The sequence below is a fragment of the Chroicocephalus ridibundus genome, chromosome Z (genome assembly GCF_963924245.1).
Source record: "Chroicocephalus ridibundus chromosome Z, bChrRid1.1, whole genome shotgun sequence".
Lineage (NCBI taxonomy): Eukaryota > Metazoa > Chordata > Aves > Charadriiformes > Laridae > Chroicocephalus > Chroicocephalus ridibundus.
Genome location: NC_086316.1, coordinates 58853148 through 58877192, shown reverse-complemented (window position 1 = coordinate 58877192; position 24045 = coordinate 58853148). Strand labels below are relative to the sequence as shown.

Here is a 24045-nt window from a genome sequence, read left to right as displayed (position 1 = left end):
ATCTGTGCTATACTAATCATAATAGCCTGCCAAGAAAAAAAAGCTTTAATTCTAACTACAACTTAGCGCTGTCATCGTTCTGCCAATGATGCCTAAAAGAACCTATCCGTCCCCTCAATGTTAGGTGACAGAAACAAAACTTTATACGTGTTCATCCAGACAGGATTCAGTCAAGTGAGGAGTTAATCATGTACAATGTTAGCATTACTATTTGCATGTAAATTTGATGAGCACTTTGTAACACTCCTTCCTGTCTGTTCTGGTTTTCCCTGGGGCTGTTACTAGTTCCACTCTGTTGCCTTCTTTGTTCATCTGTCTTGTACTTTGAATTCCCCACTTGTGTTTCTGAGACAGTTACAGAAAGCAGCAACCTCCTGCCAGACCTTCCCAGGACAGGCCCTCATCTCCCTTCAGCCTCCTCTGGCTTTTTCCTTGGTATATAAAGAAGTATCAGTATCCTACACCTCCTCACGCTTCACAAGGAGCTGCTGCCCACAGCTGGGAGCTAAGGGATGGAAGACAGGGCTTCTGCTTTCCAGCTTTTCTAAGATCCATGCAAGGTGTCACAGCTCCCCACTGTGGCACCAGCGGCGAACTGTCCCAGGGCCACGATGCAAGTTTCCCTTAATGGTACTCTTTTTTTTCCGAGAATTCAGCAGCTGGCATCCCAATGGTATTCCTGCAGAAAGAAATACTGTTACTCAACTCCAAGGAGATGGAAATCAGCCAATGAACCTTATTCTTACTTGGCTGAGAAGCAACACAGACAAACTTCTACTTATGGCATGCACCAATTTTGGATTTCCAAAGCTGTTTTACTGTGTCTTGGTCCTACATTCTTCCAGCAACCTTTAAGCAATCTTGAAGATCACTTCTTTAAATCCTGATTATGCTACTTAACTGAAGAGACATCTGCAAACTAAGGCCAGAATTACTACTTATTTACCACAACTGTTTTGTAACAGTACTTGGATCAAAAAGTGTCAGAAGTAGAGGAACTGTGAAAGTTCACCCTAATTCTAGGAAACTTGTTCGACCTAAGCAGTTCAAATTCACAGCTCTAGCTAATCCCTGTCACGAACCAGACACAACTCCATATTCTCATGAAACTGTAAGGGAGAAGGGATAGAAAAAAAAGAGGAAGACTGTATTTACTGGGATGATGGACTAAAATCTGTTCTGCATTTTTCACTAGGAAGCTGATTGTTAAGGGCATTCCAGCAGAATTTTTCCTGAACATCGTGGACCAGACCTTTTTTCCTTTACAACAGCAGCATAAATCACTGGGGTGCAGACACAGCCCGTCACTAGAATGATCATCATTAGTATTGTTATAGCAGTTCCGCTTGCATGCACCTCCTGCTGTGCAGCACATAACGCTTTCAGGAAGTACACTGCTCCGTCTGGCAATGAATGTATAACTGGGTGAATGAGGAATCCAGTCACTTGGAACTTTAAAGATCAAAGATATTGTTAGGGGTTAGTCCTAGGAATGACGTCTGAATAGATCTTTCTGTTGAGGTTGATTTGTCACCAAATTAAGCTAGCAACTCTCCAGGCATACAGGACTGTAAAGCATGTCAGTGAGTCTTCAGCAGATGAGCAGTGATGAAGCCAACCATGCACGCAGAAATCTGTGGGGAAGGCTGCAGAGCCCAACAGAAAGGGAGACGTAAAGTGGGCGCAGCAACAAGGTGGATTACAGCTGTGGGACTGCGCTCGTCCCTGTCCTGCAAGCAGAAACCTAAGTAATCTCTGAACAATCCCCTGGAAAAAAATCCCAACCTGCATTGTGGGGAATATTGTTCTGATTCATTATGTAAGCCAACTGCACGTGCTCCTTTCTTACCGCTGAAATCAAAACATGACAAATACGAGCACATGACATGGCTTTCACAGCGCACAAGTTTTTCTAGCACATCAGCATTTCTGTTTCATAAACAGAAGATACAGCTTACAGGACAGTACCACTTTCACACAAATTACAGTATATATCACTTGCAAGTACTTCGGGAGGACCTATCATACCATCCAATGGCTTGACTCAATCTTTCTGTACTATTGTCAGCTGGAGGGCACTGGATGGTGTGCAATCTGCAGGCAAACTTGATGTGCCAGCACTCAGACAGGCTTCTAGCACAGTTTAAAAATGGGCAAGCTCTGGCTAAACCCTGTAAATCCCTGCACTCAGCATTTGTAGCCACTAAAATACACCTAGATTATTTAAAACGTTATAACCTACATGACTCAAAACACAATTGCTTTTGAAAATGCATCACAAAACCAGCTTGCCTAGCTATTCTGCATCTGTGGTACAATGTCTGTCACGAGTACAGGGTAAGATCATAGGCATAACAACATTGCTATTGTCTCCAAAAAGGCTTTTGTTTAGAAGTGTTATGCTTTTCTGCTCACATAAAATGTGACAGTTCAAGAAGATCCACAGCCTCCCAGAAAATACACTGGTGCGTCCTTGAAGCTCAAGTCCCTCTTGGAATTTAACTTACAGCCTGCTGCCATAGTTTGTCTGTCAAATATAGCGTATTTCCTGATGAAACCAGGGAGCTACAGAGATGGGACACAATTGAAAAAGTAAAAACCATTCCAGGTTTTGAAACAAATAATAGTGCTTAATTTTCAAGGTACAAATAATTAAAATAGAACAATGCCCAAATATAAGGAACAAATTTAATGGGAGTAGAAGGTCTATTTTACGAATGTGAGAGGGCCGACACACTGAAGCAGAATGACAACCCATCTAGTCTACAGCTCCTGACAGAGGTCAGCCTAGACACCAGAGCATACGTGCACGAGGTCACATCTAAGCAAGTCTGATTTTTTTTTATGCTGGTGGAAGAAGGTGACTCAGTGAATCCTGAGATCTGTAGGCTACCCCAGCTTCTACAAACAGTAAAAAACACACCAAAAAAATCTTAAAGATCATCACCCCTGGGTAGGAATTACTGGAGCATGAAATGCTGCAGACATGCATGGGGATTGTTTATCCAAATGCTGCCCCCAACATATGCTAAAGGCAAGCCGCAGCTGCAAGAGCTGGCTATACTGGTTTCATGTTGTTTAGGAACTTCCCTAAACCAGAAAGAACCGCACCGTCTCCTGATTCCCAATTCTTAGTGCTGCAAAGCAGCCAGAAGGGAAATAAATGAATTCTCACATTGACTCCTCCCTGCTGCTTTGGACACCAACTGTCCCAGGGACAAAAACTTCAGACACCTCAGATCAATGAGCCTTCCACTCTGCTGCCACAACTGCTCAATTTTTTCCACTTCATCTCATTTTCATTATAGGTACGACTCCTATAAACACTCATGTTCACATTACCTTTGCAGGATCAGGAGCAGTAGCTGTCTCTCACCATATGTTTACCTAAGACTCATGCCTGGTGGGGGCAGATGAATCCCCCAACTATAACACAACAAAATGTGAATTGACTGACCTGCATAGGTGAAGCCACACCATGTTAGAAATCAGCACAAATGCAGAGGCCTTTAAAACGTAGTTGATCATAACAAATACTGTAAATACGGTTCCTACCCACTCAAGTCTGCTCACTATGTATCAGAGCCAGGCTGCTCAGCTAAGTGGCCCTACTAAGGCATTACTGCTTTTAACTCCTGCTTGTCCTGCAGGGGCAACAACACTGACAAGGCAAGGAAGATCTTAATCACCATGAGCGTTACCAACACCATTCTACTGTGCTAGTTACACTCAATAGCTGTATAATACCACAGATGTCAATGTCAAACACTAATGTCGTAGATCCGGCATAGATTTTGGCCCACACAACCATCTATACATTATCTTTGTCCTGCACAGTCAGGAGTCAAGAGTGCAGGAAGCCCTCCTGGATCTTGGTTGGGTCCTTAAAGGTGGCAGCAGTCTTCCTTATGCAAGGTTATGAGGAACTCATTGCAAAATAGCAGCCCGCAAAATGCTACTGCTGAGAGAAGATCTGACCCTCAAGCCGTACTCGGTTACCTCTGCAATCACCTGATGCAGTTGCTGGAAATGAAAGGAAAGCATAGCAGGACTAGCAACAGTTCCTGGAGCTGTGGCTTGAACTCAGAGCTCCTCCTCTTTCAGTAGATACTTCCAACACCTTCAAGTCTTGCTTAATCTTATGCAACATTTTAAACCCAGTGATAATAAGCAAGTGCAAACACTTGCCACAAGTTGTATGTTGCTTGTGAAGCAGGAAACTGCTCAGGTGTACATGGCTGAATTTTTTGAGCATCCAGCGCAAGACCACTAGACATTATTAACTCAGTTGCAGCTCCATAAACAACTGTAGAAGTTTCCAACCAAAGAAAGTAAGACCTGATCAACTCCACTTCAGGTGTCTTCTAAAAATGGGGAGAGGAGAGCATAAGGCACATCTACATCTTTCTAGTACCCAAAAAACCACCCTAAAACCGCTACTCATACTTAACAGAGATGTGCAATAGGGATTTCAAGTGCAGCAACCACTTCCACCATTATCCGCCAGTATCCTGCGCAGCACATCAAATCTCTGACTGTGTGAGAAAAGTGTTGCAAATGCTGGTTATTGGATATCAAAAGTGAAAGCACCAAGTTGCATGATCAAACTGACTTTCAACCAGCCCAGAATCTGCATATAGCAGATGTCCTAGAATGCCTGCCTTCCACCTACATAAGAAATAATAGACATACACTATAAAAATAATGATTAGTGCTTATACCATTACAACACTAATTAACCCATGATTTGTTCAGATTCACTAGTAATGAAAAAGGTTGGGTTGTAACTCATCTGTAAAAGTACTATTAACCCCTGCACTACACAAACATTGTTAGAACGGCTTTTTCATTGCCAGGATACCTTCACTGTAATATAAAGGCAATACGTAAGTTGCATCTGGTAAACTAATTTCTCACCAAAAAAAAGCCAACAGATTGTAGCAAGACAATACAGCAACAGTATTACTTAAGATGTCTTCATTCTATTCAGTAACATTCTCTAATGATGATCCATGCTTGAAGCGAAGGCAAAATATAACAGAGCGCTGAAAGACTTTCACGATGAGACTACAAGTAGCTTATGCTACCAAAAAGGAGTTTAAAGTTGATTAGAATACACGGAAATAGTTACACTTCTGATTCTCAGAGCTTGTAGATGCATGCACTTTTTATCCATCTTTAAAGTTACTGAGTTCAACTCATGATCTAACTAATGATACTCCCTCGTGCTATAGACTGTTCACCTTAGCTAAGTAAGCTTGGCTCAGCTGCACGGTCAGCTCTTTTGTGTAAAAAAGGGCTTCCTCACAGAGTCCAATCTCTGTTACAGGTCAGGATCTTTCAGCTATCACATCCAGTGGAAAACTTTTTCAGCAACTCTCACCAATTGCTGGTTGAGGCTGAAACAATAGATCTGAAAAGGAACAAAGAATAGCTTAGAAAAATCAGGAGCCGCACTGTACGTACTTATGTAAGCCCAACACATGTTGAGTACTTACTAATATTTTAAAGTATCTACCTTAAAGTCTCTCTTCTTTACATGTATCACCATCTTGCGAGCCACTTAAGGCTGTAATCGAGTCATCATCAACACAGACTTCCCTGTAGGCTTTCCTATCTGTGCTGGATATTAGCTCTGCAGGTTCATAACTCATTTGAATCCATTCTGACAAACAGGATGATCAACCTGCTTCCAGGTCCTGGCTTCTCAGTCACTCCCTCCACCTCCCGTGAAAAACACCAACTTCCCCCACTCACCTCCCACCACCTATAACATTCACACACACAAGCTTATTTCCTAGCCGCTGTTCTGATCACATCTTGTTTTCCTTTTAATTCTTCCACTGCCTCTGACAACAAATACAAGCTCTTCTCTTCGTTTCAAGTGTCCTTTGTTACCCTATCTGTACCATAATGTGACATTGAAGTTCTCAGCAGGAAACCACTTTAGGGAAGGAGAAATGCCTATATGACGTTCCACCCACAAAACAGTTATTAGCACAAAATTTCAGGAAGTGGGAACTACATGAATTTCCCCCACACTCCCAGCAAATCAACTTAATAAGATACACAAGCATTGATTTGTTACTTGAGCTATTGCGCTGTGAACATTTTAAACTAACTCAAGTGATCCTCCTTGGTCATGTATGTTAAATATGCATTACTAATTATGTGAAATTCTCACTGTCAACATTTTCTAAGAGGCATGACCTCAAACTCACAAGACTGAAAAAAATAAAATCTCCTAGAGCTTTTAAAACAATGTGTTTGGTTTTTTTTTGAAACCATAGTAGGGAGCTTTTCATTTTTACATGTGCACCAGTCTAGCTTGATAAAATACATAATTTCACCATCTTCCAAAAGGATTTTAATTGGGTTTTTTTATTAGAATATACCGATTTAAAACCAGAGCAAAGCCCTTGAAGCATGAGATTAACAATTATGAAGATATATCTAAAAATCTTTTGCAAAAATTATTAAAATAATCTCTCTAGTACCCGCTACCGCATTGGAGTCAAGCTGTTACAAAACTTGATGTGACAGAACCAGAACATTCCCTTAGCTTTTTAAAAATAAAAAGCTCAAACAAACCTTTGTTTCAATAGAAATGCAGGCATCTGTTTTTGTTTCTCCATTGTTGAAGATATTTGGAATGGAGATACGAAGCCATTTTCCTTGAGCAAGACTACAGATGTGAATCCGTAACGGCATAATTACAGTCTGGTTACACAGAAGTTCATGCTAATGAGAAACATCAACACAACTATTTTCAGTTTCTAGCAGTTAATGACAGACTAAGACGACCACAACCAAACTCCTTACTAAGAGAAAATAATTACAGCATTGAGTTCAGGTTTGAGCATTTAAGTGTTAGATGCAAAGACTACTATAAACTTCCAACAAGACAACTACATCCATTTAGAATGTGCTATAATCAATAACACATTTTGATCTTGATCCTCAATCAGAGTTTGGGGATGCAGAGATGTCCCAGTATTTCCTGACTGGGAGTGAACATAGCACGTAGACTTCCAGATGCATCACATGGCTGCTTATCACTGGATTAGCATTATTTTGCATTTCAAAGACACTGTTTTAGCAAGGATCTTATTTTTAAGCACCAAGCATGTCTGTTAGTTGGGAAGAGGCCAACATTGTCTAGACCATCTAAGCAGGACACTAAGTCACTTCATAAGACAGAAACTGGTATGAAATATTTCATAAGGAAGTCCACAGTGGCTTAACGAAGTATTTCTGAGGACTTAAATATTTGAGTCACAGAGTGGGCAACACACATTTATTGATTTCTCAAAAAAAAAAAAAAAAATCAGCATGCGTTTATTGACTCGACAGCTAACAGGAAGTGTGGGAAACAGCTCTGCAGGATTTGGTCTTTACCTTTTATAGGGCTATTAGCTTAAAGTCACCACCCTCATTTCAAAACTCAAGTTTGCACAGTTTAGTTTTTCTGCCTTATTGCCACAGTTCAATGACTGCACTTTTTTATTTTAATTAATTCAATGCTAAAAGTGTAATTTACTGATAGAATACTTGCAAACTGAGATAAAGTAAACTGGACTCGTTACTGCAAGTTCTTGTACCTGACTTCAGCCACATCATGCTCACATCAGACTGCTGTCTTACCTCAAACCACAGGACTTGCATGGGTTGAGCAAGTTTCTCCACTGTTTCCCAACAGCAATAACTTACACCATGACAAACACGCTTGGCAAGTCAGGCACAGCCCCACCTTTTCCCCAGCACAAGAACTTTGTTATGGTGATAGCTAAGTTTTACCCTGAATTTTATCCTGCACAAGTCAGGATGAATCTCCACTTCCAGAAGTATTTGCTCTACAGACCACCTTAGAAGGCTGGTGGTGAATATTCTTCTCTCCTAGCTTAGCTTCTGTTATGGAAGCAATCTGATTTATCACTAACACCAAAGGCTCCCAAACATGAAGTTTAGCCCTCACCCTTGGAAGCTCCAGCTATGCAAAGGTCAGACTGGAATTTGAAAAGTGTTCCTTCTCTTTCTCTGGAACACACAAAAGCAATAGAAAGAACATATTGCTGAAACATCCAAACATAATTATTAGTTAATGGATCTGAAGATGCAAACTACAGAAATTAAGAGCCATTATCAATTCTAGTAAGGCTTCTTCCCCTTCTACACTTTGTTCCCCCACATAATTGACATTTTCAGATAAGTAAAATTAAAATACCAGGAAAGTATTATTTAAGTCACTAAATAGTTACATCCTCGAAATACCTACTTAACATTCCCTGAAGACAGAAAAAGTCCTCTAAGATGCCAACAGCTTGACACTGTTCTTCAAGGCCAAGCAAAGTTCTGTCTCAACTTGCATGGTTTATGTTGTATTAAACCACCAATAATTATTTCTAGAATACCGATCTATTTCTTAATATGTAGCTCTGACCTGCAAACACTGGGAATTCACCAATTAAGTCTAAAATGCTCAATTATGCACAGAAAGTTGGGTTTTTTTAGAAGACAGTTTTCTGCAAAAGGAGGATGTTCTACAGAAAACAAGACCTTTTATGATTTAATATTTATGGCCATTTTTTCATGCTTTTATGACAAGAAGCCACACCAGAAAGTTTCTTCTATATTTTTATTGTATGCCAAAGTTCATTAAAGATAGGGGTTTGCTTGTGTACAAGTTACTCAAAAACTGTGTCTAGGCAGAGATCTGTTAGCAATCTCACTCATTTCAAAGCATAGGTTTGTTCAATCAGGCCACAAAAATAATATTGTGTACAAGCAGTAACTAAAGAGCTGCAGGTTCAAGGAATTTCCAAGTCTCACAGATCTTGAGATCTCATCAGGAAATAAAAATCAAATCAGAGCAGTCACAATATAAAATAGCAGCTCCATGTAGCTTTTTCAAGTTTTAACTTTATTCAGAAAGTGACACTTTGTTCAGTTTGCCTCATTCTTTGAAGCTTCATCGAAGTTTTCAACAAGATCTAGAAAAAGAAGAATGTTGAAATTAAATTTTGACCCACTTCCACTTTGCCAAACACTTCAGGTTTTGTTTCTTTTTTCCCTAATTTCTACTTCGTATCAAGTGCTCACAACATTAAAAAACTTACAGCTTATAAAACACAGACCAAATAACTTTTAAGAGCTTCATGGTTCATTCTTCTTACTCAACGAAGTTTTGGATGGTTCATTATAAAGCACAATTCTAAGAGCATTTAATTTCACCATGCCCGCAACTGGGCAAAGTGATACCAAGAAGGTAGTTTCTTCCCACCCTTCTTACAGAATATGAAATAATTATCTTAAGACATAGCTACTATTTCTACACAGGTCAAAAATGCTAGCTCAAACCAATAGGTTTCTCACGGTGTCTAAAAACAACAACATAATCTGCCCACAGAAATTCTGCGACGGCAAGTGGCTAGTCAACACTCTTATCATCCTTGACCCAATCTTATGCTATACATGTTATCTCTCACCAAAATTCACTTCTTTTTCCTCCGCTGCATGCTTGTTCTTACCTGGAACTTCATCATCATCATCTTCACCAGTAGCAAGTGGTGCTTTTCCATCCACAGCTGCAAAAGCAAGGAGTTCAAAAGCATCAGTCAAGCTCACCATAGGGATCTTGATTAGTTGTTTTGCTTTGAGTTTTTTGAAAACTTTATCAAAGATTCTGAGCTAAACTGCAATGCATTATCCAGTTCCCCTGCAGAATAAAAATCTCCAACTAACCTAGGAAGCTCACATTCTCTTTGTTACTTTGTTTTGATAATGCTCAAACAGAACAGCCCTGTGGGGAAATAAGAAGATGCATGCTAAACCAACTTACTAGTCATCATCTTGTACCTAGGTATACTAAGTGCCTTGCACGGTAATCATTTTCAGCTACAAACGCAGAGACAGATTTTACCAATTTCTCTTAAAAGTAGTTTGGTTTATTAACCACTCCGTGTTTCTCAAGGTTTACATATTTGACATCATCAAGTTTTAAGGACAAGTTTGAAGGCCTTGTGATCCTAGGCCTTCAAGGAAAACTGAGGTGTAATTGTGAAGCTGCAGGTAGATACACATGACTAGAGGTACTAAAAGATACTATTGTTTCCTGGCAAAGTCAGGGGAATATGGAACTGGATGCACAATTTTACACTTAACTGGTTGAGGGAACTATGTGTTCTGGTCCACATCTCTGCTGACTCAGTAATTTCTTAACCATTTCCATTGTATTTGCGAGAGCTAGTGAGATTTTACCACGTCCACTCTAGCAGACCAATGAGCGTCTGTTGAACTGCAGCACTAAGAATAGTTACCTCTGGTCCCTGGGTGTCTGTGACACTACTTTTACTGCTATTGTTAGCTGTACTACCAAGGGTAAGCTGTCTTATACTCTGTCACCTCAGTTTTATCCTAATTAATCCTTCTCAGTTTTCAAGAAAAGCATGAGAAAAGACACGGGTTCATACTAGACCCATACCCTGATTTCTAGAGAACCAGAACAGATGAATTCATAAACTTTGGTCTAGAAGGGCTTGGGACAAGGTCACCACTAACCCTCCTTTTGTTTTTTTAATAACAGAAAGCTGTTACTGTTTAAATGGACCTTAGTGTAAAATATGACATTTTAAAAGCAAACCATGTTATTTCCTCCTGAATTGACTGCATTCTCTCTCATCCCTGAGACCAGACTAAGTTTACTTCAGCACCTGCAAATGCAATCATCATAGACACTTCAATCTTCGATGTCAGGCTTCCAAATCTAGCAGACAACGCTGAATGGAAAGTTTTGTGCAACTACTCTGGCATAGACCCAAAGTGGAAAGGAATAGCCATTTACTATGTCATACAAAGCAAGGACTTTAAACAAGCTTCCCTAATATTAAAAATGCACGATTTAGATTATAGAGAATATACCCGTCTTGTTAAAAGAAGAGAGATCATAGGGGATTATTTTAAATCCTTCAAGTTTTGTTTGGTTTTGGTTTTGTTTTTTCTTTCAAGCCCTATGACTACTGCAAGGAGGCCACAGAGGTGACAGTAGAAAGTAAGGACCTGAGCTCCATGGGGAAAGCAGCAGTTTACCCCACCTCCTGAAGACTACTTCTAGCAGGATTTTTTCAGTGGGAAGTTGACAGGCGGAAGTATCAACTTTAGGAATAGAAACAGAGGTTGTCTTGTTGGGAGCAAAGCACAGGAAGACCAAAAAAAAAATGTAACAATCTAGTTCAGAACTACCAGAAACTGAACATAATTATACGCTTCTCCCATTTTCTCTGTGTATAGGATATCCCATTCCTTGGAAGGAATGGGCTTAAGATATTTCAGAAAAGTAGGATGACTGCACAGGCAGGGCACGAGGAATGTTCCCAGTGTCAACAAGCCTATCTTTCACTCTAATTCTCACCCTGTAACAGCAGTATCTTTCCCAAACACCACATACTTAAGTCACTCCTCTACTTTTCCCACATAGTTTTAGGAAGAACAAGTGTTCATGTTCTTTTACTAATATAAGGATGGAGTAGGAAGCTGGTGTACCTAACTTAGTGGTCATGCCAGTCCTGTTCTCTACACTGTTCTACACACAAAGAAATTGTAAACATACTTCCTTGCAAATACTGTGTAATTCCCTCCTAGTTAACAAAAAAACCCATGCAAGAAATACCTTCACAATACCTGTGAGGCAGCAAAGCAGCTGCAAGATAGCTGTTCTCCAGCTCCTTTCCACATTACTTATCTCTGTTTTGACACTTTGAATGGATACACACTCCAAATTTATCTTTTTCTAAAACCTAAGTCTTGCAGAGTAACTCATCTACCTAGCTTTAATGAACAAGGTATGTCATAATACGGTAGCCACATGAAGAAGTCAACAATCATGAAATCAAGTCTGGCTACAGCTTTACAGTCCTAGACCAGCTGCAAGATACGCTAACAGGTGGCTCTGCTTTATTCAGTTACACTCACCATTGGATTTGAGCTATAAATAAGATCTAAGATCTTTATAAGCATTTTATAATACGCTCGCAGACAGCAAGAGTGCACTGAATTTCACTGCTGCTACGCAAATAAGCATGTCAGCTGTCAGCATGAAATGCATTCAAGTTTCAACTTACGTTGCTTGGGTAGGGCTTCTGCCAATCTCCTCAGGCTGGTCAGACTGTCAGCTCCAAGCTGGTTTAAGATGCTAGGAAGCATTTCTGTCAGCTGCTTTGTCTCAGCATGGCCGGTGATAGTGAAAGTGTTAGCAGCCAGAGATGCCTGAACTTTAGGGTTATTGAAGTGAATGACTGTTCCTTGGTTGGTAAACATGTTTACCTGCAAGAAAAAAATCCAATGTTAGAAGCAGTTTAGCAAGATTTTTCAAGTTCTTAAAGCTCAGTAAAGACCAACCGTTAATTTACAGACGAATTTAGGATGTTACTTACCAGGAAAATTATTTTGATACATTTTATATTTCTATACAGAAAAGTACTTTTTTTTTTTTTAAAGCAATTACCTCTTCAATTCCAGAAATATTGTTGACTCCCAGTTTCTTCAAAGAAAACTGAAGTTTCTTGTCATCTGCTGTAGCTGTTCGGTGAACAACCTTCTTCTTTCTGCGGGCAGTACCCTTTACAAAAGAAAAGTTATAAATTAAAACTTAAATAGTTCTTCAAACTCTAATCCTCAGGACTGTAATTACTCTGCAGTCATCTACAAATCAACCTAACATATAAAGTTCTACTTCTGTGTTGCAGTGCACACAACCCCACCCCTCCAACTGCACTGCAGCAGTCTTTCCCTTGATATAAGGCAAGCTTTGCATGTCTGCAAGAAGCATGAGGTTTTAGAGAGCAGTGCATCAGAGAACATTTATTCCACAATTCTAAGGCGCTGCAGAATCCTTAGAAGAAAAGAAAAACTGCGAGTTTACCCTTGTCTGTTATCATAGGCATAAAACTGAAGAACGAGCACAGTTTTAGGTAATTGAAGCCTTAGGTAACTGAAGCTTGTGACTTTTTCCTTAGATCACCTTTCTTAAACCATAGCCAAATTTTGATAATAGTCAGAGGCCATAGAATTATCAACACAGCACTAACAAATGAATATAAGAAAACTCAAAATACTCAATTTTTATTCCAAATAGACATCTCCCATCCCGTAGTCTTACATATTTGAAGAACACTTATTCTCCCAAAATACTTCTACATAGTAATCCAGACAACCTCTGTTTAGAAAGCAAAACAAGCAAATCTAAGTTCCCCTACAGACCCAGAGCACTAGATTTCTCCAGGGAAATAACTGTCCTATATTAGAAGATATATAAACCTACAAAAAAAAGCAGAAAGTGTTATTGTATACTTCCTTGCACTATCATAATGTTTCGGTAAAATCTGACATAAGATGTCTAGGCACAGGTAAAACTAAGCTCCTTTTTGGCACACTGTAACTACTAATCTAAATCCTCCTACTCCAGTTGCCCATCTGCCACATGCTAGCACTAAGGGAATGTATTGCTGCCTGGCCATATAAATACCTGCAATACCTTTTGAGTTAACTGGCAGAAGTCAGAAAACTGGCTGGACGCTAATACTTCTAACATAATGCAGTTATAAACAATAAAGAATATTAATGACAAATCCACATGAAACTAACACTTAGAAGACTACAGCTGAAAAGTTCAGTCGTTTGTCTAGAAAGCTTTATATTCATTCCCTGATACTGTCAGATTAGCACACACAGTGATTCGAAAACTACTAAAATAATAGAAATGTCTTTATTTTAGTACCTTGACTGCCCAGGAACCAAGCCACATAAGGCATACGTTAAGTTTTCTGGACAAAACAACTCTCAATTTCAAAAAATGATGTCTTGAATTAAAGCCTATGTAGGAACACGTATGTCCTTTTTACCCGTATTAAATATAGATATCAAACTTCAGACAACCTGAGTTTAATTTAAATGAACAGCTGCTGGTTTCATCTCCACAGACTTAAGCATCTAAAGATCACAGGTTTTTACTAAGCTAATTCTATACTGATCATTCAGAGACATGCTGTTCACACCCCTCTACCTCTGTAATAAAGAGGAGTGGGTACAGGAGGCCATTAATGGAATAGTACAGACTTATTTGCCAGTCCTCTAAAAAGGTTTGGAAGAAGAGCCATGACATTTAGCTGTGGCTACATTCTACATAAAAATCTCAAACTTCACGTAACAAAGTACTACAATAGCCCTCCATCTAAACATAATTTTTAGCTAATTTGTAAAATCTGAAGCCTTGCAACATCATTAAAATCTTACAGCAGAGGCAATGTGCAACCTTTTCTCATAAGGAGAAGTGACTCTTGCCTCTTTGCCTTCCCCACACCCTTCTCAACTTATATGGTGACAGTGCCATGAAAATTCCCAGTAATAATTTGCAGTTATAAAACAAATTTAAAAAGTCAAGGTCAGGCATTCAAAGCATTTCACCGGCCAATTTTAAAATTCAATAACACCACCACCAGCATATTTCAAGCTTTGCTTAATGTCTCTAACAGACTATGTTGACCAGAGAGCTGCAAGAGTGAGCTGTAATCTGAATGCATGCTTGCATAACAAACATTAAAAGTCTCTATAGTCAATAAACACATGCTGGTAACACGCACACCATCATCAATGTAATACAGTAGTTCTCTACTTAACCAGTAACCCATACAAAGAAAACACAAAATCACCAAATCAGTTACTACATTAACCCTGACTTAAGGCTGCCTAAATCTGCAGCTAAAGGCAAAAAAAGTTAAAACACGGGAATGAAAACTCCTGGAAACTCTGTCAGCAAAAGTTCTGTTGAATAGCTTGCATTCTAAAATATTTTCCATACACTTCCTCAGGTATAAAAAAATTTACTAACAAATTCTTGCCTTAAAACTGACACTGTAATTAAAGTGTTTACTACCATACAACTATATTAAACATACTTTTTTATTTTCAGATTATAAGTCATCACACAGCTACTTATATTCAGATGTGATAAACAAATAAAAAGGTTGTCTGAGCACGTTAGTCTACAATCACAAGAGTATGACAAGAACAGAATTTCCAACCTTGTGCTAAAAGGCAAAAAAAACAGCCATGGGCAACTTTAAGACTTCTGAAGAGAGTTTGGAACATAACTATCTATAAGCTGCTGTAAAAACTATACCCGAGCTCACTTGCTGTAAGGTCTATTCACTTCAAATCTTACATGCCTTCTAAAAAAGTCCATACAAAAACACAGGCTGCAAGTCGGCTGTAATATATTATAACAAACCCAAAGAGAAAAGGCCGGTGGTTCAGCTCCACATACTGCTTCTACAGAACTGACTCTAGAGATCCCTGCAGCAGCACAGGTTCCCCTGAGGACACTGAAGCCAAGCTGAGAATACTTAGGGCTGCTCCCCACCCCAGTTTTCAGGGCTCCTCGCGCGTGCGGGGACATGCAGTCCAGAGGGCAGGGTAGGGAGGTGGCTCCTACCTTGCCACCAATGCGCACTTGGGCCTGCAGCTTGGCAAGCTTTTCTTGGTTCATGATTGTTTCTTTCATCTGCGGAAGCAATAAGAGCACCCATGGAAGGCTAGTCAGGCAGTAGGGCAGGTGGGCACAAGGGGCTCCACAGCCACAACCCCACCACAGCCACGACCCCACCACACACCTGCCCCCCCCTCCAAACACCCCCACCATACCGACACACCTATACACACCCTCACCGTAACCACCCACCACGCACTTGCACCCCCATCACACATCTGCCCCCCCAATCACACCCCTATACACACCCCCACCATACACCTACACACACCCCCACCATACCCCCCCACTCACCCCACCACACACCTACACACACCCTCACTACACCCCCCACCACACGCCTGCCCCCCCACCACTCACCTATATACACCCCCACCATACCCCCCCGCCACACACCTGCACACACCCCCACCATACCCCCACACTCACCCCCACCACACACCTGCCCCCCCTTCACCACACACCTACACACACTCCCACTACACCTACCCCCTCTTCACCACGCAGCTACACAAAACCCCACCGCACCCCCACACTCACCCCCACCGCACCTGCCCCCCCCCCCCACCCCTTCACCACATACTTACAGCTCCCCCCTCCCCCCACACCCACTCCCCGACAGGAGGGTGGCCCGTCCCAGCCCCGCCATCGGGCGGGAAGAGATCTGCTGGCACCGCTGAGGCCAGGGTGCCTTCAGGCCCAGCCTATACCCCCTTCCCTTCTCCACCACCTGCCCCCCCTCCCCAGCCACCGCAGCCCGCGACCGCGCACCAACCCCCACCTCCCCAGCCACTGCCTCCTTATACCTTCCCGGGAGGACGCGGCGGCGCCGAGGCCGGGGCCACAAGACGAAGGCGGCGGGCGGGACCGGGCGCAGCACGCGGACGGGAGCGAGATGGCGGCCGGAAGGAAGGCACCGCGCGCCGCACCGCGCATGCGCCGCCGTCCGGGCCGGCACGGGGCGGGGCCTCTGCCGGGCGCGGGGAGCGGGAAGGGGCCACCGCCCCCCGCGTGCTTAGCGTGGCCGGAGCGGGCCGCGCGGCGGGGGCTGGGCGGCGGGGGCTGCCGCGCTCGGCGGGGTGCGGGAGCAGCTTTGCGGGGGAAGCAGAAGGCGGGCGTGCCCGTCAGCGCTGCACGTGCTCGCCGATTGACGCAACAAAGGAGCAGCCGTGTCGCTGCGTGGTCCTGCCCCCGTCGTCGCCACCACCGAGCCCGGGGCGGTGTGTGAGTGTGTGTGTGTGAGTGTGTGTGTGTGAGTGAGTGTGTGTGTGTGTGTGTGTGTGTGTGTGAGTGTGTGTGTGTGTGTGTGAGTGCGTGTGTGTGTCTGTCTCCTGGCATCGGTAGAAATACTGCTGACCTGGCCGCCTCATCCCGATGGCTTTTAAACGGGTTCTTCCCTAATGGCCTCAGTAAACTGTTCCCTTTGTTCTCGTTCCTGTAAGGCTATGTTAATAATTAATTTATCCTTCTTTATTGATTAATGTTAAGGCTCCCGTGTTTGTAATTCCCAGAGCCAAGGCTTTTTTTTCATGAGGGTGTAAATTTTGTTTGCTCGTATGATACGTCTTCGCTACACGGCGGCTGAGTGTTAAATTTGTACAGAAGCGCGCTGTTAAAATTGAGACTTGTGCAACTAGCGAAAAGGAACGATAAACCCGAAATTACTCCATCTGGTGGTGACGGAAGGTCTCGGGGAGGTGACGATCCAAAAGGTGCTGCTGAAAAGCAACCTGCGTCTCCCGGCAGACTTAACATCACAGCGAAAACTCGAAGATGATCAAATAGCTCTAAAAGATGGTGGGGGTACCTGCAGAAATTTGATCCAACATGTCTGTAAAATTGGAACAGTGAATCGGTTTGCTCAGAAAAGAACGGGGGGCGGGGCGGGGCGGCAAAAAGCCTGTATTACTGTATGTGAACTAGCAAAACCCAGTATCTAATTCAGAAGGAAAGGAACAAAATGGATTTGGGGGAGGAGGGGACCTGGGGAGGGATTCGGGGAGGGCAAAATTTGTTCTGAAATAAAAAGAAAGCTTATAAGTTTATTGCAAGATGAAACTGGCAATGTACCTGCAGCAAAGGGAATAGAGCCAAGATAAAAACAATTAAAAAAAAAACCAAACCCACAACAAAAACTCTCCACCAAAACCTGTGTCACCACAGGCTATTGAAAGTAAAAGCAATAAATACTTCCGCTTCAGATCTAACACATTCTGCCATCAATATATAAGAAAGATTTCAGAGTTACTAGGCCAACTGGTGATTACAAACATGCAAAATGTTTTAATAGGCTGAAATACTGAAGTGAAAATGAGTCACAGAAAGATTATTCCAAGATGGAAGCTGTAGAAAGTGCTGTCCCAGCTGTCAGCCTAGGATTAACTGGGCTGGAGGTATGATCTCATGTTCCCTCATGTGAGATTTCGAAGACAAATTATGCTGAAAACCACATCACTGAGTTGTATCAGGAATCAACTGAAGCAGTTCAAGAACTGCAGTTCAAGGGACCCTGTAGGATTTGGTTACATTTCCTGGATCAAACAGCAGACCTTCAAAAAACAAACTTTGCATCAGAGAAAAAGTATTTTAGAATGCTAAAATAGTATTGGCTTGTTTTCCCCAGTCCTTTTTGTGTAATTGCATAATGGGAAACATAAACCTAAACCTGGATTTAGTTGTAGCTGAAGAACTTCTGTTGAGAAATGAAACAGATCCAAAGCCTGCAGCACTGAAACAGAGCCTGAGCTCGGTAAGCATCTCTCAGTTCTGAAAAGGGGCAAAAGTTAGGATCTCAAAACCATCAAAGAATATACATGCCTAAAGCAAAGTTTATTAGCTGCACAGAAGCAGCATAGGAGTGGAAAAAAGACCATTAAGCTGGTTACTCAGGAAAATTGTCTCCTAAATTATGTAGAAGTTTAAAGGCAGAAGAATGAGAACATTTGCTGTAAAAATGCCAGTGGAAAAGCTCTCCTGAAAGACATGGCCAGTGCTGCATAAGTAATAACAGGGTACGTTGAGAAGAGGTGTTAAGTTAGTATCGTGTTCAGGAAACGATTCACAGGTCATAAACATAAGTGATCAGGCTACAGTGAAGTAATATTTGTTCTGATTGCCAGTGACCACAAAGAACACATATTCAATGTATTTTCAGGCAGTGAAGGAAATCTGTCCGATATTCAAAATATCATTAGGAAACGTTTGTTCAAAAGAATGCCATACTCAGAACTCTAGAAAGCAGAAGTATGTGGCACATCAGTGGGGCGCCGCAGGGAATAATAATGTTGTCATTCCTAATGTAGATGCTTACGGACATAAGGGGAAAAGTGCTAAGTTATTTGGAAAAATACTCATACATGTTAGTAATTTATTGGAGGAAAGTAGTGGCACTATGGGGTACAGGAGCAAGAGTGCTGTGAGAGATAAGATGGAAAAAAAACCACCTCTGGAAGCCTAGACGTAAGACTCACTGAAGAATTCTTAACTATATAAGAAGTACTAAATGTGTAAACATTGAGTGGAGCCCAGGAAGATTGAACTTAAGTGCAATGCTGTTTCCAGCTCATATATTACAGTGTTGTACCATGTGCTGGTCAGTTGCATGGAATAATCCGTAATAGACTTCAGTGCCAAGGAAGAGAGCGCCTCTCAGAAAACAGTGTCCTTTCCTCACCATGCCTGTAACTCTTAAACTCAGCAACCCCAAATACCTGGGCTTCAAGCCACATACAAGCCTTTCATGAGCTGTGGGATGCCTCTCTCTGTTTATAACACCTCTCAGGGGCTGGCTAGAGAGTAGTCGGAGAAGTGCTACATGAGGAATCCCCTGCCTTCACTGAACATGGTTCAAACAGGCTTTGCTGAATACTTGGGAGTTCATGTTAATTGCACTGGCAAAGGCTCGCCTAGAAAGGCTTTCGTGTTAGTATTAGTTAACAACAAAGATCTTGCTGAGATGAGGTAGAAGTCAGAAGTCACCATATTTCTCACTGGCGTGAAAAAGATAGTACCTTAAGTTTACGCATAGATGTCAGAGACCCAAACAAACAGATTATTCCTGTAGACATCCAATACACAGAATTCACAAGAACTTGATCATTTAAGCCATGATCACAGAAATGTTTTGACCCCTGCTAAGACAATTAGTTACAAGTCAGAAATGTTGTTAACGCATGACCCAAAATCAGCATAGTCCCACCCAAGGATGGCACATTTAGCCCAGGATGAATCAGGACTAAATTTACCCCGCTTTAGATGTGTAGCTGTCAATGTGTCACCTTTGACTGATGTCTTGGCAGCTGTGAAGGTGTGACTCATTCTGGATTTTGCCTTTGGCTTTCCAGGCCCTCCTGGTCCAGCTTGGTGCTCAGCAGGAGGTAAGTGGTGAGTGCAGGTGGCCAGAGATGGGGAGGCCGGACAGGGTGAGGGCCTTCCTCCTTCTGCAGCAGCTAGCTGCTATTTCTGCTCAAGCCTGGCAGGAACACACCACCCACTTAGTTTTAGATGGAAAAATCAATCTTCTTTATCTTTGATCACAGTATAGCTTATCCCCAAGGATTTCTAAGTGAACAAAGAGCATACCCGCCAATATTCACTGCATTTATGAATGAGTTCATACTCCTTCGGGGCTTACTTACATTGCTACAGAATTAAATGGAAAATACCTCAAATAATCTGAGACATTAATTGTGGTATCTCCCTCCTAATTTTCCAGAGCTTGTCTACAACAAAGAATTCGGGGCTTATGCAGAGAATGTTAGAAAGCTTTTCAATAGTCAGTGGAGTCACGAAATCAAATGTAACTTAAACAAACATAATTTGTTTGTGTGACGAGCACCCTTTTGTATCAGCTCTGACAGCCAGTGCTCCATTTTGAAAATCAGATATCCCTCCACTAGCATTGGGAATAGACATTGGCTTAAAAGAGTAGAAATAATAACTTGAAATGAAAACTGGAAACATAAATTCAGGCATCTTGCACTGTTCTAGAGGATTATTACAATAATAATCAGCCTGAGCTGAACACAAAAAGGTGGAGAGGGTGGCAAGGATTGTCAGGGATACAGAATTACTTCCATGCGAATACAGGGATTCTGAAGCAGAACCCCCCCATCCTGAAAAAGCTGACCAATGAAAAAAATTGCGATAAAATCAACAGTCATAAATGTCAGGGAGCGAGTTGTTAATAGTTGTTTCTTGCCTCTCCTAGTACAAAAATGAGAGCACATTGGATTAAATGAGCAGGTGACTGGTTTAAAGGAAACAAAAAGAGATGTTTCATACCATGCGTGGTTAGAGCTGGGGAACATTTCACTGCAGAACATGTTCAGTGGTGTAAACGTACATGATTTCAAAAAGTGACTGGGCAAATTCACAGAATAGCTTAACATAGAATAGAATTGTTAGGATTGGAAGGGACCTTAAAGATCATCTAGTTCCAACCCCCTTGCCATGGGCAGGGACACCTCCCACTAGACCAGGTTGCTCAGAGCCCCGTCCAGCCTTGCCTTAAAAACTTCCAGGGATGGGGCAACCACAGCTTCCCTGGGCAACCTGTTCCAGTGTCTCACCACCCTCATGGTGAAGAACTTCTTCCTAACGTCCAGTCTGAATCGTCCCATCTCTAGTTTTAATCCATTCCCTCTAGTCCTACCATTACCTGACATCCTAAAAAGTCCCTCACCAGCTTTCTTGTAGGCCCCCTTAAAATGCTCGTAGGCCACTATAAGGTCTCCTCGGAGCCTTCTTTTCTCCAGACTGAACAACCTCAACTCCCTCAGTATGTCCTCATAGGAGAGGTGCTCCAGCCCTCTGATCATCCTTGTGGCCCTTCTCTGGACATGTTCCAGCACGTCCATATCTCTCTTGTAGTAGGGGCTCCAGAATTGGACGCAGTACTCCAGGTGGGGTCTCACGAGAGTGGAGTAGAGGGGGAGAATCACCTCCCTTGACCTGCTGGCACGCTTCTCCTGATGCAGCCCTGGATATCTCCCAATGTAGCCCAGCTTCTATCACAGACTATCAAATTCAGATGTTATCTCTGGCTTTTAAAAAAATGAAACCTAGATTTCTGGCAGATAGGGATCAATTTTACACACTTGTGCTGTTCCTGTATTCTTCCCTACACATCTGGTATTGGCTGATGTTGAAGTCAGCTTATGCTACTAGACGGGTCTTGGTCTAGCCTCGTATAAACTCTCCTGGTGTTCTGTTAGATGAGAAGTGCAGAGGGGTCCTGACAACATTTAATCACATTTTACAGAAATTAAAGACCCAAAAGGGCCTTAAAGGAAGTGACTTTCACCTGTCACAGCAAATATACCTGTCCTGCAAGAATTATAGAACAAAGAGGGAAAAGAAAAAAAGGAAGAAAAAAAAACAGCCATGAACTTGGTCAAGAAGAAAAAAGCAGTTTGACAAGGAGGGGTGGGGAGGTGAGGGGAGAGAAGGGTCATCTCCAAGGGTGACAAACTCTTTTTCAGCAGTAGACATGGCAGCAAACCCCAGATCTTTCTACAGCCTTTCAGGTGACTGCTGCCACCCCTCACTACTGCATTGTTTTTTGGCCTGATCACACAGACCCTGTTTGTAATCCCAACCTCTGCAGAAGGATTAAGGGAAGTGTTACCTTCCCCCAAAACTACACGGCAAGGGAAAAGTGGGATAAACCCACAAAGAAGTGGAGATAAAATGGTGGTCACTGTGACACTGGGCAATGGAGACCACAGCTATCGCTGCAATGGCCCCTGCCACGGACACCACCATCCTGTTGCAAGGTAATTGCTGAAGGATTTATTCTTTCCATGAGACAAGCAGTTTAGAATCCAATCCAATGTTTGGCCCAAGGGAACTACATTGACAGAAAGTGTAAATGATTCAAGAAATGGTTTTATTTCAATAACAGAAAGTCCTGCTCTGCACGTAAGACTTGTATCTGGGTGTAGAGATGTACAAGGCTGTGCCAAAAGAAGTGAAGCCTTTGGTGTTGGAGTCTTGCAAAGTGCAGCAGGCCCAGGGAAGGTTCATCAGCTCCAGCATGTGTAGCTGGTGGCCAGGCTTTAATTTCACTTCCCACAGTCTGCACCTAGCCAAACACTCAACAAATCACCCAGGGGTGCACACCACCACCAGGCACCTGACCCATGTGGTGATGAAGAAGGCTCTGGCATCCTTCTGCATGGTCAGGGTCAGCTCTGGAAAACCCAGAGCACCTAAGCCAGCGTGGCAGTGTGGCTGCTTGCTTTCAACATGTGGCTTGCACTAAATGGTGCCCTGAGTGCTCTTTGATTTTGAATAGAAGGCCACGGGAGGTCTGTAGGCTCATCTATGCCCTGTCCCAACATGGGCTCCTGGGTGCCCTGCTTGGGCACAAGCTCCCTGTAGAAGTGTGTGTGGCCTGGGGTGCTGTGGGCGTCACTGGCCCCCAGAACAAGGGAGACATCAGGGGGAGGTGATGGTAGGTCCACCCAGTCTGGCTCCTGCCTGGTATCCCTGGACACACCATCTGAGCTAGGATGCCCCTGATCAGGCCTCCTCCAGTAGTGGAGAGCTACCAAAACACCCAACCCTTTCTCAGGGTTGGATCTGAGGGGCGAGGCTTGGGGGGGAAGCCCCTGTCCTCACTGCCCTGCAGGAGCTGTGGACAACAGGGGCCCAGCCTTGTTGCCAGGGAGGGCATGGGCTTGGGTGAAGAGTGGGAACCACCAGGACTGCTTGTATGGATTACCAGAGTGTTTTGATCCCATGAGTGCACCGCGATGATAAAATGTGGGGTGTTTTGTATATGCATGCAAGAATAGTGTGTATAATATACAATTAAATTTTATAATGAATATTAATAAGCCCAAGCAATAAAAAAATAAACCCTACCTGAGTACCTGTATTGCACATCTCGCTTCTGTGCTATTGTGGTTTTAGGTGCCTGGTATAACGGTACATCATTCGCAACCAGCAAGAAACCACGGAAGACAGCCCCCGGGGTGGCCGTTTCGCGGGTGGGCATGTGGCCCAAAAAGGGGGGCAGCCCCACTGTGCCGAGGAGGACTGCGGGGGGACAGAGCCCCGGGGCCGGGAGGGAAGGTGGTCGGGGAATTTCCAGCCTTTCCATGGAAGGGGGTTTGTCAGATTCCCCCCAGAACGCTGCTTTCCCTTAGGGTCTCGGGTCCCGCTCGGTCCCCAGGCGGGGAGGTCTTGCCCTGCTCTGCCCTTACCGGAGGCTGCTTTGGGCAGGGGCCACACCGGGCAGCCGACCCGCCTCCTCCCGGCGCTCCTTGCCGGTAGGTGGCATCCCCCGTCCGCGCAGAGCACCGCCGGCAGCGGGGAAGGGCCGGCTGCGGGGCGGGGGACAGCGCAAACCCCGCGGCCGCGGGGGCGGCGGGGTCCTACCCGGGGAGAGGCCGCTCAGGGCTGTGCCGCCGCTGCTCGCCCTCCTCCTTTTCTTTCTTGCCCTTTTGAGAAGGCACCTGCCGGGTTGGGACGGGAGCGAGCGGACGATGCACAAAGACAAG

The 24045-nt window shown here is 43.2% G+C and overlaps 1 protein-coding gene across 1 annotated transcript; it reads right to left on the bottom strand.

Annotated features, from left to right (window-relative positions):
* Nucleotides 1–6425: 6425 nt before the first annotated feature.
* Nucleotides 6426–16565, bottom strand: BTF3 (basic transcription factor 3). Its single transcript, XM_063320836.1, has 6 exons — nt 16345–16565; nt 15485–15553; nt 12500–12613; nt 12117–12318; nt 9528–9584; nt 6426–8990 (listed from the first exon to the last, which is right to left on the bottom strand). The coding sequence occupies exons 2-6, from the start codon at nt 15551–15553 to the stop codon at nt 8944–8946; spliced, it is 489 nt and encodes a 162-aa protein (XP_063176906.1). The 5' UTR covers nt 16345–16565; the 3' UTR covers nt 6426–8943.
* Nucleotides 16566–24045: the final 7480 nt, after the last annotated feature.